The sequence below is a fragment of the Panthera onca genome, chromosome B4, assembly GCF_046562875.1.
Source record: "Panthera onca isolate mPanOnc1 chromosome B4, mPanOnc1 haplotype 2, whole genome shotgun sequence".
NCBI lineage: Eukaryota > Metazoa > Chordata > Mammalia > Carnivora > Felidae > Panthera > Panthera onca.
In genome coordinates this window covers 75952755-75970797 of record NC_138345.1, presented here as the reverse complement: position 1 = coordinate 75970797, position 18043 = coordinate 75952755, and the positions used below count along the sequence as shown (strand labels likewise).

General features: G+C 36.8%; 1 protein-coding gene across 3 annotated transcripts in view; it reads right to left on the bottom strand.

Moving 5' to 3' along the window:
- SPATS2 (spermatogenesis associated serine rich 2) overlaps positions 1 to 18043 on the bottom strand; it is a 139516-nt gene that overhangs the window by 29853 nt on the left and 91620 nt on the right. For all 3 annotated transcript variants that reach the window (XM_060657728.3, XM_060657730.3, XM_060657729.3), the window contains 3 exons: positions 13592 to 13671; positions 8619 to 8727; positions 7433 to 7482 (listed from right to left, as the gene is read on the bottom strand). In XM_060657728.3, the coding sequence (XP_060513711.1) occupies positions 7433 to 7482; positions 8619 to 8727; positions 13592 to 13671 (239 nt within the window). The remainder of the gene's footprint in view (positions 1 to 7432; positions 7483 to 8618; positions 8728 to 13591; positions 13672 to 18043) is intronic.

Sequence of the window (18043 nt, the reverse complement as noted above, 5' to 3'; positions counted from 1 at the left end):
CTGCTCACACTCTGTCTCTGTTTCTCTCAAAAATAAATAAGCGTTCAAAACAAAGACAAACAAGTGATTTCACTTATAAAAAAACATTAAAAAATAAGAAATTAATTAAGAAATACTGGAGCTAAAAAATAGAATAACTGAAATTTTAAAATTCACTAGAAAGATTCAAAGGCAGATTTCAGCAGCAGAAGAAAAAAAATCTGTGAACTTGAAGATTGGAGAATGCAAATTGTAAAGTCTGAGGAAGAGGAAAGAAAAAAAAACTGAAGAAAAGTAAATAGAATCTAAGGGACCTGTGGGACACCAAAAAGTAGACCAATATACACATCATAAAAGTCTGAAAAGAAGATAAAGGGACAGAAATAATATCTGACGATATCTGAAAAAGAAATAATGGCTGAAAACTTCCCAAATTTAATGAAAAACATGAATATAAACACCCAAGAAGCCTAATTAACTCTAAGTAAGATGAACTCAAGGAGATTCACACGGAGACACATAATAATCAAACTTTCAAAAGACAGAATCTCGAAAGCAGCAAGAGAGAAGTCACTCATCACATACAAGGAATCTTCAATAAAATCATCAGATTTCATCAGATTTCTCATCAGAAACATGAAGGCCAGAAGGCAGTACGTGGATATACTCAAAGGGCTGAAATAGAAAAGTATGGTCAACCAAGAATCCTATAACTGGCAAGACTATCCTTCAAAAGTGAAGGAGAGGGGTGCTTGGGTGCCTCAGTTGGTTAAGTGTCTCACTCTTGATTTTGGCTCTGGCCATGATCTCAGTCTGTGAGACTGAGCCCCGTGTGTCAGACTTCGTGCTGGTCATGGAGCCTGCTTGAGATTCTCTGTCTCTCTCCCTTTAGCCCTCCCTGCTCATGTACTCTTTCACTTCCTCTCAAAAAATTAAAAAAAAAATTTTTTTTAAGTAAAGGAGAAATTAAGATATTCCTAGATAAATAAAAGCTGAGGAAGTTCATGACCACCAGATCTGCCCTATAAGAAATGTTCAAAGGAGTCCTGCAACATAAAACGAAAGGACACTAGTCAGTAATTTTAAGCCATATGAAAAAATAAAAATCTCAGTAAAGGTAAGTACATGAGCAATTATAAAGGCCAGCATTATTATAATGGTTTGTAACTATATATTTGGTTTTCTGCATAATTTAAGAGACTAATATGTTTAAAAAAAAAAAACTATTAATCTAAAATCTACTTTGGTTTATAACTCCAGATCTTATTTGTACATAATTTAAGAGACTAGTGCATTTAAATTTTTTTTAATGTTTTATTTTTGAGAGAGAGAGAGAGACAGAGCTCGAGAGGGGAAGGGCCAGAGAGAGAGGGAGACACAGAATCCAAAGCAGGCTCTAGGCTCCAAGCTGTCAGTACAGAACCCAAGGCGGGGCTCGAACCCAGGAACTGCGAGATCATGACCTGAGCCAAAGTGGGACGCTCAACCGACTGAGCCACCCAGGCGCCCCATAAGACTAATGCATTTAAAAGAATTATTAGTTTGGGGCACCTGGGTGACTCAGTTGGTTAAGCATCAGACTTCAACTCAGGTCATGATCTTGAGGTTCATGAGTTCAAACCCTGCATCCAGCTCACAGCAGTCAGTGCAGAGCCCACTTTGGATCCTCTGTCTCCCTCTCTTTCTGCCCCTCCCCCACTATTACTCTCTCTGACTCTCAAAAATAAACATTAAGAAAATAAAAATAATAAAAAAATATAAGTAAATAAAAATAAAAGAATTATTAGTTTATGCTTTGGGGAACACAATGTATTAAGATATAATTCTGTGACATCAACAACCAAAAGAAGTGGGGATGGAGCTGTAAAGGAACAGAGTTTTTGTAGGTTATTGAATATAAACTGGTATAATTTCAAATTAGTGTTAAAACTTTAGTATATTAAATGTAATCTCCATAGTAACCACAATGAAAATAGCTATAAAATATACACAAAAGGAAATGAGAAAAGAACTCAAACATTTCAGTATAAATAACAGATTAAACTCAAAAGAAGACAGTAATGCAAAAAATGAGGGATAGAAAAAAAGTTAAAAACAAACGGAAAACAGCACAATGACAGAAGTCCTTCCTTATCAGTAATTACTTTAAAGGTAAATTGATAAAACTCTACAATCAAAAGACAGAGATTGACAAAATGGATAAATACACATGATCCAACTATATGCTGTTTACAAGAGACTCACTTTAGATTCAAAGACACAAATAGACTGAAAGTGGAAGGATGGAAAAATGTATTCCATGCAAATAGTAACCAAAAGAGAGCTGGGGCTATTAATATAGCCTTTAGACTTTAAATAAAGCCTGTAGACTTTAAATTAAAAAAGGTTATAAGAGACAAAGAAACACATTATATATTAATAAAAGGCTTAATACAACAAGAAGATATAACAATTATAAACATGTGTACACCTAATGACAGACTATCAAAATATGTGAAGCAAAACCCAGCAGAATTAAAGGGAAAAACAGTTGTACAATAATACTTGGAGACTTCAATATCCTACTCACAACAATGGACAGAACAACCAGACAGAAGATAAGTAAAGAAACAGAGGATTTAAACAACATGACAGGGGTGCCTGGGTGGCTCAGTCGGTTAAGCGTCCGACTTCGGCTCAGGTCATGATCTCGTGGTCTGTGGGTTCGAGCCCCGCGTCGGGCTCTGTGCTGACAGCTCAGAGCCTGGAGCCTGTTTCAGATTCTATGTCTCCCTCTTCCTCTGACCCTCCCCTGTTCATGCTCTCTCTCTCTGTCTCAAAAATAAATAAATGTTAAAAAAAAAAAAATTAAAAAACAAAACAAAACATGACAGACCAACTAGATCTAACAAACATAAACAGAACACTCTACCCAACAAGAGCAGCACAGCACATATGCTCTTCTTGAATGTACAATGTACATGGTACATTTTTCAGGATAGACCATATATAAGGATACAAATGAAGTTTCAACAGATATTTTAAAAGATAGGTATCATACAAAGTGTCTTCTCTGACCAAAATGGGATAAAGTGAGACATCAACAAAAGAAAAATTGGAAAATTCATATTATGGAAATTAGCACATTTTTAAAATTTATGTCTCTTTAAAAAATGTTTATTTTTAGAGAAAGAGAGAGAGAGAGAAAGGAGAGAGGGAGAGACAGAATGTGAATGGAGGAGGGACAGAGAAAAGGGAAAGAGAGAATTCCAAGCAGACTCCACAGTGTCAGCACAGAGCCTGATGAGGGGCTTGAACTCACAAACCATGAGATCATGACCTGAACTGAAACCAAGAGTTGGATGCTTCACTGACTGAGACACCCAGGCGCCCCTGGAAATTAACACATTTTTAAAGAACAAATGGATCAAAGAAGAAATAACAAGGGGAATTAGAAAATACTTAGAGATGAATGAAAATGAAAATATCACATACCAAAACTCAAAGAGTACAGCAAAAGTGATGCTAAAGGGGAAACTGCTAACTGTAAATGCTGACATTAGAAAGTATTTATATATATTATATTATATTATATATATATATAATATAATATATATATATCTTACATATAATCTCAAATTAGCAACTTAACTTTGCAGTTAAGGAACTAGAAAAGAACAAACTAAAACCCAAAGCTAGTAGAAGGAAGGAAATAATAAAGATCAGAGCAGAGATAAATGAAATAAAGAACAGAAAAGCAATAGAGAAAAATCAGTGAAACCAAAAGCTGAATCTCTGAAAAGATCAACACAACTGACAAACCTTTAGTTAGAAAGGCTAAGAAAAAAAAAAGAGAGAAGACCCAAATTACTAAAATCAAAAAAGAAAGTGGCGATATTACTATAGATTCTACAAAAATAAAAAGGATTATAAGAGAACACTTTGAACAACTTCATGCCAACAAAGAAACACAAAACCTACCAAAACTAAATCATGAAGAAATATAGGAAATATGAACAGACCTATAACTAGTAAAGAGACTGAATCAGTCATCGAAAATCTCCCAACAGGGGCACCTGGTGGCTTAGTCAGTTAAGCATCCGACTTCGGCTTAGGTCATGATCTCATGGTTCACAAGTTCGAGCCCTGCACTGGGCTCTGCACTGACAGAGTGAGGCCTGCTTGGGATTCTCTCTCTCTGCTCCTCCCTCACTCACGCTTTCTCTCTCTCAAAATAAATAAACTTAAAAAAAAAATCCCCCAACAAAGAAAAGCCCTGGATGCAATGGCTTCACTGGTGAATTCTACCAAACACAGAAGAACTAATAACAATTTTCAAAAATTTCCAAAAATTGATGTACTATAGTATCATTTTTCATTTTGGACTAGCAAAGGTCAAAAAGAGTTGACAGGGTTGAGGATATGGAGAAACAAACATTCTCCTATACTACTTTGTGGGAATGCAAAGTGGTACTCTCTATGGTCATCTGGTATGGTAGTATTTATCAAAATTACAAATGCACATATCCTTTGATCCAGCAATTCCACTTCTAGGAATTTATCCTAGGTGATACTGACACATGTACAAAATTATATATAAGGTTATTCACTGAAATACTGTTAATAGTAACAAAACATTGGCAATGACCCAAATGTTGATCAATAAAGGACTGGTTAAATAAATTATGGTGCATCCAAGCAGCAGAATGACTATACATCCTTAAAAAGAACAAGACAATTCTTTATATGTTGACATGGAATACACTCTAAAATATATTACACGAAAAAAAGAGCAGGCAAAGAGAAGAATATATATTCATGTTTGCTTATATATGCATAAAGTATCCCAGATAATACATAAGAAATTGGCAATACTGTTTACCTCTGGGGTGGGAAGCCAAATGGCTGGGGAACAGGGAAGGGATAAAGATGTTTCAGTGTATTATCTTTTAGAGCTTTGAATTTTGAGCCACATCAATATATTACCTATGAAAATAGAAAAATTAAACAAAAACTCCTTTGCCTTTTACCTTGACAAACAACAGCTCTAGTAGCAATCTTAATTCTATTTGTAAGACTAGGGGCCCCTGGGTGGCTGAGTCGGTTGAGCGTCCGACTTCAGCTCGGGTCATGGTCTCACAGTCTGTGAGTTTGAGCCCCATGTTGGGCTCTGTGCTGACAGCTTAGAGCCTGGAGCCTGCTTCGGATCCTGTGCCTCTCTCTCTGCCCCTCCCCTGCTCATGCTCTGTCTCTCTCTGTCTCAGAAGTGAATAAAAACATTAAAAAAAAAAAAAAAAACTAGACTGACATTACTGAATCAATTTTTCCCCAATCCCTTTTATCCCCCCAAACGTTTTTGATGGCTCTAACAGGAGCACTGCGGGTATTCTAGATATAATTGTCTTCTCCCCACAGCTTTCATTTCTTTCTCTTAGCTACTTTCCTCCATGTGAACTAAGTTTTCACATCACTGCTCCGCATATATGATAACTATGTTAGTAACTGCTCATGGTCACATCCTATTGAATTAATCCCAACAGTTAACCAGACTGGATTTGGGCATTTGGGATGGTCAAACTGAAGCCATTTTTCTTTCTTTAAATTTTAAGAAATTTATTTGTCTCCAACATATGCTTTTCCAGCTTCAAGTATATCTTATATCACTAATAACTTATTATCCTGGGGCAATAAATTAATACACTGCTGTTCTTCATAGCACACGTAGCTATTTATATTGGGTGAAAAAAATGGGAAGAAGTTAAGCAAATACTCAAAATTACAGGTATGGAGAGCACTTTAGGGGAATCAGTAGAAGTACTAGGTTCCACTTGGAAAACATTTCAAGAGTCATTAGGGCCAAACCTGGTTTGGTCAAGACCTAACAGAACTAATGAAGTGATTTAGAGTCATCAAGAAAGGATTCCAGAACTGCAGCACTAACTGAATACAGGAAAAGAGCATCCCAAAGAGACTATTATTCCCAGAGATACCGGACTAAAATCTGTACTTTAAGCATTTTCTAAAGGAGCTAGATTTATTTATTTATCTTTAAGTACTTATTTATGTATTTTGAGAGAGAGAAAGAGAGAAGGAAGGAGAGATAGAGAGAATCCCAAGCAGGTATCGTGCTGTCAGTGCAGAGCCCGATGCGGGGCTCAATCTCATAAACCGTGATATCTTGACCTGAGTCAAAACCAAAAGTCAGACGCTTAATGGAATGAGCCACCCAGGTGCCCCTAAAGGAGCTACATTTACAGTAAAGAGCTGTGGGGAGCATTTTGAGATGAGCCAGCATCCTTTAGGGAAAGCATTCTAGTTTTTTTTTTTTTAATTTTGTTTTCAATGTTTATTTATTTATTTTGAGAGAGAGAGACAGACAGACAGACAGACAGAGACAGAGCATGAGTGAGGTAGGGACAGAGAGAGAGGGAGACACAGAATCCGAAACAGGCTCCAGGCTCCGAGCTGTCAGCACAGAGCCTGATGCGGGCTCGAATCCATGAGCCATGAGATCATGATATGAGCCAAAGTCAGACTTTAATCGACTGAGCCACCCAGGCACCCCAAAAGCATTCTAGTTTTAAGTGGATAAGGAGCAGGGAATGAGCATGTTAGATATTGTATCAGGTACTTATATTTGCTGAGTATTATTTTCCTATTTTAGAGATGAACAAACTAAGGCATACAAAAGTTAACAATACTCCAATGTTACAAAGCCAGTTAAGTAGTAGAACAGGATATAAATCCAGTTTTGATTAACTCCACAGCCCAAGTGACTTCTACCTCCCTAAACTGAAACATAAGCCTCCTCTGCATAGCTAATAATACAAAGCCCCTTTTAAGGCTTTAAGTCAAAGCTCATTAATATCAGAGACTATATAACAAAGTTGTCTGACCTAAAAATCTTGAGCTATTTTAACTGATTTACAATATGAATGATACTGAAAACCCCTGGACTAGATCACTTTCTTTAGAGGAGCTCTGCTATCCTTGACATGCTCTCGTTTCATCCGTAATATTACCTCAGCAACTACACCCTGGCAAAGTCATTCTGTTTCCTGCCTTAAATCACACGGAAGAGACTGTGTGGTACTCTATGTACACAGCTGTGTTTCAATGTCACAGAAGACTTTTTTTAACCACATGAAGTGCAGTGGCATACGTAAATCTTTTCTATGTAAATCTTTTCTTTCAATTATGTTTGCAGGGCCTAAAATTTACAAAAACATTTTTTTAATATTTATTTTTGAGAGAGAGAGAGAGAGAGAGAGCGCACACGCATGAGCAGGGGAGGGTCAGAGAGAGAGGGAAACATAGAATCTGAGTTGTCAGCACAGAGCCTGACGAGCCATGAGATCGTGACCTGAGCTGAAGTCGGAAGCTTAACCGACTGAGCCACCCAGGCACCCCAGGGCCTAAATTTTTTAATGATAAAAATGCCAATACCATGCTTGTAAATTTAATTCATTTTTACCTTTTTCTTGCCTGTTACTGTCCATTCTTTGAGTACTTCACTGGCGCTACCTGTAAAAGAAACCAACTACAGATTTTCTCTCCTACCACATCCATGGTCAACAAGGTAATTAGTGTCCCTGCATTTTGTAATTGCTGGAGAATTTCCAAAGTTCCTAATAGGAAAGGTTAAGGTTCAAGTCTAAGTGCTAATATGATGAGATAATCCTATCATATTTACCTTTTGGAATATCTGTCCATTTAGACCCCCCCCTTCTCCATGTAATTTCCTTTGTAAGTTCTTCTAAGAAGAGAGTAATGCAGCCTGACCATTTGGAAGATTCTTTTATTTATAAAGCTTAGACAGTATACAAAGATAACTGGTTTTAGCCCAAATATGCTATCCTCTCCCCTCTAGAAGATCAAATACCATTTGGCTATGTTGTTTAAGAGAGAGCTATATACTATTCTAGACCCAAATACTAACATTATAAAGAAAACAGATGATGATAAAGAAAAACCTTACAGTATTTGGGTCTGTTTATTCTACACTGACAAATTCAGGACAATAGAAACAGGGAGACCTAATCTGACGTTGGTATTTAACGAAGCAACAGCTTCAAGCAAAGTTTTTCTCAAAACAAATTATGCGGAAAGAAGTTTATAAAACACTCCTCAACTCTATAAACTGAAGCCTTGGCTAACCCCACCAATCTTCCATATGTCAGACAAGGAAACTGAAACCCTTACATTTGAATCACTTGCAGGAACCACACTAAATGGCATAGCAGCCTGGAAGAGAATGTGGAGTCCTTGAATTTGACATCTGTTGCTGGGCTGCTGGATCACTGCTTTGTCACTAAGAGGTTCTTAAATTCTTATTCAACCCAATTCCAATCAAGTACCTTATACCACTAGTCATACTATTTGTTCTTAAAACCAACAGAGAACATTTTGAGTAAAATGATGGCATTTTCTCAGCTTGTCTTTTATTCTAAGATATCACATAGCTTATGAATGATACTTCTAGGGCTGAAAGAGGTATCTTTAAGAGATATCTTTAAAAAAATGGCATGGTACATTATGTTATCCTGGGGTTTGCTATATCATCTATAAAACATCAGATTGCTGAACGAATGTTAATAGAAGTTTGAAGCAACGTCTATTTGAACAAATACAAACTTATTAAAAAACGGAGTTAGGATTACCTTCCATGAACGCTTGTACTGTTTTGTCCACACAATTATCAAAGTGCTGCAAAACCAGGATGATTTCGTTGTTGCTCTTATTGGGAACTATTGCACGCACTGCATTTATCTGGAAAAGATGACAGGGTTATTTAATTCTAACATCAGTTCGTCAATTGGCAACTGATGCCTATTATAGAAAATAACAGAAAAAGTGATGTTTCATGTTTAACAGTATGTATCACTCTTTAGTGACAGTGAGAGTACATACAACCATCTCACTGAAAATGATTAACAGATGAACGATAAGAGCACACAGAAAATTAATTTCAAAACTTAGAAAAGCAGAACATTTCTAGAAATAGAAGGTATGTGCCAGATTTTATTTCAAGAAAGGGTGGTTTAATTAGGTATCAGGTATTAATTTAGCCTCAACATTTCCTCATCTCAGCATACTGTGGAGAAAGGTAAATAGTTTAACGAGCCACCAACAGTAACAACTTAGATTTTTCAGTAGCATTTTTCAAAAACTTTTTTTTAATAATTCAGAATTTATTTTTTTAATGTCTTTATTTATTTTTGAGACAGAGAAGAAGTGCAAGCGGGGGAGGGGCAGAGAGAGAGAGAGAGACAGACAGACAGACAGACAGATACAGAATCCGAAGTAGGCTCCAGGCTCTGCGCTGTCAGCACAGAGTCTGACACGGGGCTCGAACTCACAAACTGCGAGATCATGACCTGAGCCAAAGTCGACATTTAACCAACTAAGCCATCCAGGCACCCCTCAAAAACATTTTTACTTCATATCATTTAATTATATAATAACACTATAAGGATAATTTATTATAAACTGTTTCAGGCATACAAAACATAATGGACATTCACTACATGATAATCAGCTTAATAAAATTAAATAGATGGCAACTGAGGCCCCCATGAAGTCCCTCATAAATCCCATCTCCCTCCTCTTCACAGAGATTTTCTGCCTTGAATTTGGTTTTATTCTGATACATGTTTTCGCACTTTTATGATGTATGTATATATCCATAGGTAATATATACTATTGTTTGCCTTACATAAATATTATCATACAATACATGTGTATATGCAATTCGCTTTTTTCATATAACATTGTTTTTTTAGATTTTTGTGTGTGTTGATAAATGCATCTTTTATTTATTTGAACCGTTACACAGCATTTCCATTGTATGAATATAGCCAATTTATTCATTCTGTTGATGGGCACTTACATTGTTTCCAATATTTGGCTGTTATGAAAAATGCTGGAATGAATATTCCTATGCTAATTTGCTACTGATTCTTCAGTGCCTAAAACAATGTTTATCACATTGTAAGCAATTAAAAAAAAGAAAAAAAATCATATCTTCTTGGAACAATGAGAGAAGGTCTCTGTTGTGTAAAACCACTAGAATTCCTGAATATCAGAGCATCTACAAATTCATGACATAATGCCAAAATGTTCTTTAAAACAGATATGCCGGGGTGTCTGGGTGACTCAGTCACTTAACCGTCCAACTCTTGGTTTCAGCTCAGGTCACCATCTCATGGTTTGTGAGTCTGAGCCCCACACTGGGCTCTGCGTGGACACTACGGAGCCTGCTTGGGATTCCCTCCCTCCCTCTCTCCCTCCTCTCTGTCTCTCTCTCCCTCCCTCTTCCTCTCTCTCTCTCAAAATAAACAAATAAACTAAAAAAGAAATAGATATGCCAATTTTGTCAGACTTATTCCTAAGGATTTTTTTTTAAATTCAAGTATAATTAACATACGGTGTTATATTAGTTTCAGGTATAGAACATAATGATTCGACGATTCTATACATTTCTTAATGCTTATCAAGATAAGCGTACTCTTAATCCCCTTTATCTATTTCATCCATTCTCCTCCCACCCACCTCCACTCTGGGAGATTGGAGATAAAAAATATACCATTTACAACTGCTATTCTGTTTTCCTTTTGGTATATCAATTTAATACACAGCAATTAAATGAATTAAAAGAATTTGATGAATTATTATAATTTCTAACTTTCTTAGCTTGTGTATGTAGATAGAAAATAATAGTATGGTCTACAAATAACAACCATTTTTTTCTTTCTTTCCAATCCTTCTAATTTTCATTTCTTGTCTCACTGCAAAATGTGAAATTGGCTATTTCTCCAAGAAGACCTGGCTCTTTTTGGTAGGCAGCAGTAGTTAGAAACCAGTATCTAAGAGCTAGGTATGTTTATTGTTACTGGGGAGTCATTATTTCTTTTTTTTTTTTTTTTTTTTTTTTTTAATTTTTTTTTTTCCAACGTTTTTTATTTATTTTTGGGACAGAGAGAGACAGAGCATGAACGGGGGAGGGGCAGAGAGAGAGAGGGAGACACAGAATCGGAAACAGGCTCCAGGCTCCGAGCCATCAGCCCAGCGCCTGACGCGGGGCTCAGAGCCTGACGCGGGGCTCGAACTCACGGACCGCGAGATCGTGACCTGGCTGAAGTCGGACGCTTAACCGACTGCGCCACCCAGGCGCCCCGGGAGTCATTATTTCTAGATTTTTTTCAGTGGATAGAGTTAAGAGATTTCATTTTTTACAACTTGAATTCAAAATAATATTTTCAATTCAAACATAACATTAAAAAGCTTTTTCTTATATAATTTTAAACATATCTCTCCTCTCTGTATGCTGTTTCAGGTCCTAAAAACATTAAATTATTTACTAATTTGCTTTATTCTATGATATTGAAAAATAATATTAATAAACTACAATATAATGTTAATAATGATAAAACACACAATTTGAGATTTATTTTCAATCCTTTTGTATATTTTTAAAAGTCTGTTTATTTTTGAGAGAGAGCACACGCAGGGGAGGGGCAGAGAAAGGAGACAGAATTCCAAGCAGGCTCTGTGCACGTGTTGTCAGTGCACAGCCCAACCCCAAGCTCAAACTAGTGAACTGTGATATCGTGACCTAAGCCAAAATCAAGTCAGATGCTTATTAATTCACTGAGCCACGCAGACGTCCCTCTTTGTTTTCTGAAATATCCCTCTTAAACACGCATAGTAAGAATATTGTGTTCAGAAGTCAGTGGGAAGATTTGTTCTAGTTCACCCTTTCCCTAAAGGTGAAATATTTTTAGGATCTCAATTTCATGTAAGATCTTAGCTCCAATTCCTAACCTAGGACAAGCCTTGGGGCCCTGAGTGGTAAAACCCATTTGTTACTGACACTGGCAAAATGTTTCACAGTTACCTAGCTCAGGCTTAAAATGCTGGTTTTTAATGCCCTCTATATTTTTGGCTCCCAGGGATTTCCTTAACTTTTTGAGTTGGGCTATGCATTTTTTAAATTTTTATTTGTTTATTTGTTTATTTATTTATTTATGTTTTAATTTATTTTTGAGGGGCGCTTGGGTCGCTTGGTCGGTTAAGCGTCCGACTTCGGCTCAGGTCATGATCTCACGGTCTGTGAGTCCAAGCCCCGTGTCGGGCTCTGTGCTGACAGCTCAGAGCCTGGAGCCTGTTTCAGATTCTGTGTCTCCCTCTCTCTCTGTCCCTCCCCTGTTCATGCTCTGTCTCTCTCTGTCTCAAAAATAAATAAACGTTAAAAAAAAAAAAAAATTAAAAAAAAAAAAAAAAGAAATTTATTTTTGAAAGACAGAGCATGAGCAGAGTAAGGGCAGAGAGAGACGGAGACATAGAATCTGAAGCAGGCTCCAGACTCTGAGCTGTCAGCACAGAACCCAATGTGGGGCTCAAAACCATGAACCGCAAGATCATGACCTGAGCTGAAGTTGGATGCTTAACCAACTAAGCCACCCAGGTGCCCCTATGCATTTTTAAATCATGTATGTTATTTTTCATTCTGTATTTCTACATATTTTATAACAGGAATGTTTTCAGGTTCTTCAGTCAACCATATTGCTTGAAAAGGAAGTACTTTTATATATGAAGAGAAGTAAAGTATCTTGTCTAAGTAATAAGCAAAGTCTGTATTACAACCTAAATCTTTTTAGTACACTTGCTTTCATATCATTCTACCCTTTTTGTTTGTTTGTTTCAGGCTTACTGAACAATGATAAGGTTTAAAACCACAGAAATGGGAAGGTATATAATGTGTAATCCAAAGAAGGCTAATTTGTAATATACATTTTTGAGATGATCAAAATACTTAGTACTGATCACTATAAAATGAACTGTAGGCAAAACTTAGATACAATGATAAGGTAAGATTCTGATAACCTAAAATATGAAAGTGTTTATATTATTCAACCAATATAGTATATCTATGACTCTATAATCAACAATATACTTTTCTTAATAAGACAGAGAAAGCAATAAAGCTTTTGTCTTATGTTTTTCTCAATAAAACTCATTAAGGGTTATATTACTAAAAACACTTGGTTTTCTTCCATAGGAATATTACTTGGAAGAGCTATTTATCTTCTTGCACTAAACTCTCCTGGAGTTAAGAATCCTCTCCAAATCAGGGGCACGTGGGTGGCTCAGTTGGTTAAGTTTCTGACTTTGGCCCAGGTCATGATCTCAACAGTTCGTGAGCTTGAGCCCTGTGTACTGACAGCATGGAGATCTGGAGCCTGCTTCGGTTTCTGTGTCTTCCTCCCTCTCTGCCCTTCCCCTGCTCATTCTCTCTCTCTCTCTCTCTCTCTCTCTCTCTCTCTCTCACACACACACACACACACACACACACACACAACACACACATAAACATTAAAAAAAATTAAAAAAAAAAAAAATCCTCTCCAAATGAAAGATTCTATTCAAGTTGTTCCTTGAAGAATGTTGCCAAATGAGATACACACTTAGCCATAAGTATTATTTGTTATAATATTAACTAATATTTGTGATATTAGTTATGCAAAGAAAATCATATTTCACTTTCTAAATGAGTTTGTGTAGCCACTGATTGTATTAGTACCTAAATTTTACTGTGACATTCAAGCTTACTATCCACAGTAAGTAGTCATACCTTCTCTTTCATGTTCTCAAAAGCTCCTCCTTGGGCCAGTACAGTATTGGACTGCAAATCAAAAATGAATCCTGATGTATCTGAAAGAATAAGAAGGAAAAAATATATTCAACATGATCCAAAACTAATACGTGATCCATCCCCAAACCATACCAGCTGATTTCCTCCCATAAACAATTAACAACAACTTAGTTTTGTTATTTTGCAAGTTCTATTATATATATATATATAACTTCATTTGGGTTAAAATTATAAAATCTGATTTAACTGAAACTGCCAAGAGCTTGAGAAAAACACTAAATACATCAACTATATTAGAATGTCCAGTAATCCTTCATATCTTTAACTATCCTATCTTCATTTAAAAGGCCCTTTTAAAATGTGGCAAGTAAATAGTTCCCCACGGTAAAATTTGACACTAATGAATCTGAAACTGTGAGTGAGCCCGAGAGCTTCTGTACCACTATTAATAACAATACATGAAACTAATTTCCATCTTCTACACTGCACTACACATATCATGTTCTTAGACTACAAATCCCTGAATACATTCATGTTTGTATCCCCAACACAGTGCTTGATGAAGCAACATACCTGAGTTTACACTACCAGCACAATACGGGAAAATTCAGCGCAAATTGATTGATTACAGAAAAGAGTTTGGCTTCCCTGTGCTTATAAAAAAAAGGTGATCTGCAAATTTAGTCAGTTTCTTTACCAGTGACTACGTAATCAATGAATTACCTCAGCCTTAACACTTGACAACCTGGTTTTAATCTAATGAGATGCAATGGCAGGAAATGGTTAGAATGCTTCCCAAATTCTGATGTGGATACTTATCTGGGGAAACTTACGTTCAAATAAATGCAGGTTCTAGGGCGCCTGGGTGGCTCAGCTGGTTAAGCACCTGACTCTTGATTTCAACTCAGGTCACAATCTCACGGTTTGCAAGCCCCACACTGGCTCTGCGATGACAGCACGGAGTCTGCTTGACATTCTCTTTCTCCCTGTTTCTCTGCCCCTCCCCCACTCGAGTGTGTGCGCTCTCTCTCAAAGTAAATAAATTTTTTAAAATGCAGGTTCTGATTCACTAGTTTGGCTTGTCACCTGAGATTTATACTCTAAGGTAGTATCAACATTGCTGATCCATGCACCATACTTGGGAGTAGCTTGGGAGTTAGAATTTCAACAAAGCAAGTAAAAGGAGAAATTTTGAGAAAAGAGGCTGCTATGGTCTAAATGTTTGTATGCATCTCTCCTGCTGCTACTCACCGCCCCCCACCCCCCACCAACACATAGCACTAAATTCATACATTGAATTCCTAAAGTGTTAGTGTTATATAACGGTGTTATGGTGTTAGCAGGTGGGGCCTTTGAGAGGTGAATAGGTCATGAGAGTGGACTCTCATGATGGGATTAGTGCTCTTGTAGAAGAGACCCCACAGAGCTTTCCAGCCCCTGCCACCATAGGCGGACACAATGAGAAGTAGTCTATGACCCAGAAGAGGGCCCTCACTCAACCATGCTGGCACTCTAATCTCACACTTCCAGCTTCCCAAACCGTAAGAAGTAAATTTCTATTGTTTATAAGCTACCCAGTCTATCACAGCAGCCCAAACAGAATTAAGATGGAGTATAAAAAATACAGTAATATTTTAGTACACTTTCCAAATTCTTTTGCTATGATTATAGATGTGTTTTCATTAAAGCCTCTTTTCAGGGATAAAAGGTAAAGCATATAGTCAATGGTACTGTAATAGCATTGCATGGTGACAGATGGCAGCTACACTTGTGGTGAGCACAGCATCATATACAGACTTGTCAAATCGCTATGCTGTTGTACACCTGAAACTAATGTAACAAACACTGTGTGTCAGATATACTTCAAATAAAAAATGAATAAACTCTTTTACAGCTTAATCCTGGTTTTCAAATACTTCCTAGTTCCTGTGGAAGACTGGTAATTCATAAGGTAGAACGATAACAGCATTTTGGTACCAGAAGTGGAAAAGAGGATATGATTAGAGTCAATGTCATTCCAAGAAAAACTATGCTTGCCAGTTACCAATAAAACCATGAATTAATTTAGATTTAACTTCTGTAATACTGGCAGTTTTGAGACTGTTACTTAAGTTAAAAATTAGGTTGCACTTACCACAAACTCAGTGTTTAAGCCTGAGTTTTCTAGATGACTACATAATACGGTTAATTCTCAATTATCTTTATTAACTGAAAAGAAACACAGTATATAAAGATGGAAATCCTATGCGGTCAAAATACTATCCCAGCAACTTACTCAACTGCTATAGGTGATTTAACTTGGAGGTTATCAATACTCTCCTCCAAAGACATATTAATAAGCAATGAGATGATACAAAGGACATCGATAATCTTATTAAAGAATCACACCATCAACTTCTTTTAAGAAAATGAGGGTAGAGTGAATGAAAAACAGCATTTTGGGGCCTATATTTAAATGAACTATTAGTATTACTAGCTTCTTATACATCATCTAACACTTTATCTTTTCCTTTTTTTTTTTAACGATTACTTATTTATTCTGAGAAAGAGAATGTGCTCTTGGGTGTGAGGGAGGGGCAGAGAGAGGGAGAGAAAATCCCAAGAAGTCTCCACGCTCAGAATGAAGCCCAATGCAGGCTTGATCAAGATCAGGATCTGAGTTGATATCAAGAGTCAGACACTTAACCAAACCGACTGGGCCACCCAGGTGCAAAATAGGGATTTTTTTCCTTTAACAACACATTAGATGAGACAAAGTACCAGGCAAATAAAGATGATTTCTGTAAACACCTTCAGCTATTGCCCCTCCCCACCAATTAGCATAAGTATTATTAGGGTTTGTCTGGCATATATACCAGTTAGGATAATGATTAAAAATACATAAAGCAGCCAGGATCCCAAGAGGAAACAAATGGCACACTCAAATTGGGGAACCTGAGGAGAGTTTAATAAAGGGACTGTTTTCAAAGGTGCCAGTAAGGGTGGGGAAACCAAAAGATACATTGCAGTACCCTTGGCTAATAACAATAATCTACACTGTTACTCTGAGGTTTTAAAGACGTGTAAGGAGGGGCGCCTGGGTGGCTCAGTCGGTTGAGCGACCGACTTCGGCTCAGATCATGATCTCTCAGTCTGTGAGTTCAAGCCCTGCATCAGGCTCTGTGCTGACAGCTCAGAGCCTGGAGCCTGCTTCTGATTCTGTGTCTCCCTCTCTCTATGCCCCTCTCCCACTCATGCTCTCTCTCTGTCTCAGAAATAAACATTAAAAAATAAATAAATAAAGAGGTGTAAGGAGAAAGCAATTACTGGAAGCCAGAGACACAAGGCTCTTTCATCTTTGTTTCATCTGGTATGGAGAGGGCCAGAGGACTATAGCCAAGATCTTTGGTCAAAAGACAAGGTAAGCCCATAGTAACCCCCTCAGGAAAAGATTGGGAAATAAATACCACTACCTCACTGATCTCCCTGCCTCTGATCGCCCGCGTGTGTTGCCTACTGATCTAACCCAACTAAAAGCCAGAAGGCAAAAGAGCTGTTGCGGTAGTGCACCATACAGGGCAGCCTCCCAAGTTATAAATGCCAAGTTCTTATTTACATTCTAAATCATAAGTTCACCAAAACTAAAAAGCAATAATTTAACATCTTAACTTGCCTACTCATCAGCTAATATTGCCTCTTTTAACAACCAACAACTCAAGTACACTCAAAACCCTGCCTCAATGAACTGGAGCTTAAGTGCCCCTCAGCATTATAGATAAAGTCATTTTTAGTTCCCATCAACAATATTTAACAATTCTTTTATTTTTTCATGCAAAGAAAGCTTAAGATTTACTTAATTCCATTGGTAGGAAATCAGGCAGGATCTCATCCTTTGTTATCTATTCTTTGATAGCAAAGTGTGTATGATACTCTGCAAGAAATAAATTTTTAAAGAAAATGCACAAGACTTGTAAGTCTCACATAAGACTCATAAAGGATACAAGGAATTCTTAAGACTAAGCTTTCTTACCATTTATTTCACTCTATCAGGACCACCTTTGAAGTTTCTTGGAATTATTTCAAATAGCATATATTTAAGAACATTTTGGATAAAGTATGTTATTTACAGGGTCACTGACATATTTGTAAATAATGCAGGCTTTGCTATTATTGCTTTTGCTGGCTTCAAAAATCAGGCAAAAGTCATTTTAAGCACTGAGGATTACACAGAAATATCTGAGTCTGATTATAACATGCATCATACCAAACTTGAACAAGTTTTCTTAAATTGAGGTATAATTGACATATATATAAAACACTATATTAGTTTCAGGTGTACAATGTACTGGGTCGCTATTTATATATATTTTGAAATGATCACCACAATAAATCTAGTTAACATTTGTCACCATACATACCTACAAAATATTTGTTGCAAGAACTCTTATGATT